The sequence below is a fragment of the Triticum dicoccoides genome, chromosome 1B, assembly GCF_002162155.2.
Source record: "Triticum dicoccoides isolate Atlit2015 ecotype Zavitan chromosome 1B, WEW_v2.0, whole genome shotgun sequence".
NCBI classification, from domain to species: domain Eukaryota; kingdom Viridiplantae; phylum Streptophyta; class Magnoliopsida; order Poales; family Poaceae; genus Triticum; species Triticum dicoccoides.
This window is the reverse complement of record NC_041381.1, coordinates 107,886,992-107,889,633: the sequence shown is the minus strand read 5'-3', so window position 1 is coordinate 107,889,633 and position 2,642 is coordinate 107,886,992. Positions and strand designations below refer to the sequence as shown.

Here is a 2,642-nt window from a genome sequence, read left to right as displayed (position 1 = left end):
GAGAAGAGGCCCTCGCACACTCCTCCTCCGCCGCCGCCCGCCGTGCCGCGCGTTGCGGAAATGAGCCCAGCCGAGCTCACCATCTACGCGCTTATTTTTGCCAGTTAGTAACGGAGAGTCCCACGTGGCTGCGCCTCTCCGGTTCCTGTATAGGAGAGAGGCCAATAGGTTTTTGTGCTAGTGATTTATCTATGAATTAAATTAGTCGAAAAATTGCCTATGTACTCAACAATTTGATCATTAGTGTGAAACACCAAGAACATTGATATTTTTCGCGGGTTTGGTTCCTAGTTTCCTACAGAAATCCATGATATATGCCACTTCAATTCATGACAGTATCTAGCTTAGTTGGTCAACAAGAACCTCACCAAGTCACTATCTTATCACAGTGACAAGTGAGGAGTATATAATGCAATAATGCGTCTGTCGTGTAAGTGACATTTGCTTCAATAAGTCAAATGCTCGTGATCATCAATCATTATCCAAAATACAATCAATAAGGGAGATGATGAGTCAACCCTCTTAAACTTCTCTCAATTAGTCCTTCTCTGCATTCGGCCCTAAACGAAACGCAACATGGGACCGCGGCGTCGCCGCGTCTTCCGGGAGCAATCAAATTAAAAAACTATTTCAATATGTAGAAATATGTCACCCGTCACTCTTCATCAATTTATTTTTTTAATAAATTGGCTGATGCATAAATTCAATACAATCAATCAGTCAGTTTTGTACATTAGCGACACAATCAATTGCCAGGGGCAATCAATCAATCAAAATATCAGAAGGAAGATTTGATTCCAATTTCCAATCAATCAATTTGTACACTAGCGAGCGCGAACAGCAATTCCCGTTCGCGTCGACGGAAAGGAAGAAAAGAAATGGAAACACAAAAAATGGACGGAATGTGCGCACGGGCATATGCCATATGGCAACGCAGATCAAGATCGCGGATCCGCCGGCTTGTCGGGCGGCGGTGGCGTCGCGGCGGCGGAGAAGGCGTCATCGGAGGAGGCGGGGTGGAGGGCGCGGATCTTGATGTGGTACCGCGGCGGCCTGGTGGCGGTGGTGTTGTCGTCGTAGCCGTAGCCGAGGTGCGCGCCGCACTTGCGGCAGAGCAGGCGCGTGCGGTGCGCGAAGAGGCGGCGCGCGCGCAGGTCGAGGCAGCGGAACTCGTCGAGGTGGCCGAAGCGCGCGTCGTCGATGGAGTCGAACACCACCACGGCCGCGCTCCGCCAGTCCCGTCGCCTCGCCCCTCCGGCGCCGGAGCCCACGATGCCCGCCGTGTCCCGCGCCGACGAGCTCAGCTTCAGGTCGTACCCGCACCGGCCGCAGCTGCACGCACAGACAAAGCGGCGTCAGCACGAATGCACGATGATCCATGGCACGAACGAGAACGAACACATCAAGAACTCAAGAAACCGAATGCGGCCAGGCGAGAGCGCGAGACGCACCAGTAGGTGACGGTGGAGGCGCTCCGGGGGAGAAGGGGAGAAGGCGTCCCCGTGCGCTTGTCGAACTCCATGAACCGATCCGCGAGCTGCTCTGATTGTCAGTTGTTTCCTGATTTGTCTTGTGTCCAATAGGAGATCGACGAAGGTTGTATATATAGCCATTAGGGTAAGGCCCGAGGTGGGAAGGTGGGAGAGTGTGTGGGGTCGCGCCGACCGCATCCAGGTGGGTGGGCGGGCGGGGGGAACATGCCGATGGTGGCCGGTGGTGCTCCGCGGGCTTGCGGGTCATCTCCTCTGCCTGCCCACGTTGTTGCGACCGACCCGGTCATCATCACTGTGACCTCGGCCACCAGCCCACCACCATGCATCATCACTCTGCATTTGTCTTGGTCTAAGATTTTCTTGGAAATTTGTTTATCCAGCCTGTCGATGGGTCAATGGAACATTTACTTTATCCTGGTTTTTGTTTGAGTAAGTAATGCAATAATGGTCCTGAAAAAATATATATACAGCTGCAAATGCGCCGTACAAGTAACACTTGGCGCCTGCCTTTAAGTCAATGCTCGAGATGTATCATTTATCCAAAAACGGAAAGTCGATGCCCGGGACAAGTCAACTTTCTTACACTTCTTTTGTTTTGGACTTTGTTTTAACACGGTAACACTCATGTACACGCATACACATTTATCTTATTACCTCCGTCTAGGTAAATAAGTCATTCACGTAGTTCTAGGTCGACGATTTAACTATCTAAATATGTATTATATGTGACAAAAAATATATATTTAGAAACTACATCCGTGTGGAAACCTAGTGATATACTTTTAATGACATACAACATATATTTAAATCCTTAAATCGATGACCTAGAACTACGTGAATGATTTATTCACCTAGATGGAGGTAGCACTCCTATAAACACTTTCAGGATGCTGAGTTTTTTTGAAAGATCTGTCGTCGCTGGCACTCATTGATAATAGCAGAGAGCAATGGAAAACAACAAGGTGGTGAAGGTCCTAGGACCAGAAGACCCGAAGATCAAAGAAAAAGAAAAAAAACAGCAGCCCTAATAGCTGCAGCACAACACTCCATACAGTCCACACTAGACAGCGCAACTCCGACTTCGACGGTGAGCTACGAGGAAAATAGGCGAGGTTGGCGTCACAGAGGGCAACCGGACGAACCACCGGT

The 2,642-nt window shown here is 49.7% G+C and overlaps 1 protein-coding gene across 1 annotated transcript; it reads right to left on the bottom strand.

Moving 5' to 3' along the window:
* Positions 1 to 776: 776 nt before the first annotated feature.
* LOC119302193 (uncharacterized protein At4g08330, chloroplastic-like) lies at positions 777 to 1,586 on the bottom strand. The gene is made up of 2 exons (XM_037579228.1): positions 1,452 to 1,586; positions 777 to 1,332 (listed from the first exon to the last, which is right to left on the bottom strand). The coding sequence occupies exons 1-2, from the start codon at positions 1,520 to 1,522 to the stop codon at positions 939 to 941; spliced, it is 465 nt and encodes a 154-aa protein (XP_037435125.1). The 5' UTR covers positions 1,523 to 1,586; the 3' UTR covers positions 777 to 938.
* Positions 1,587 to 2,642: the final 1,056 nt, after the last annotated feature.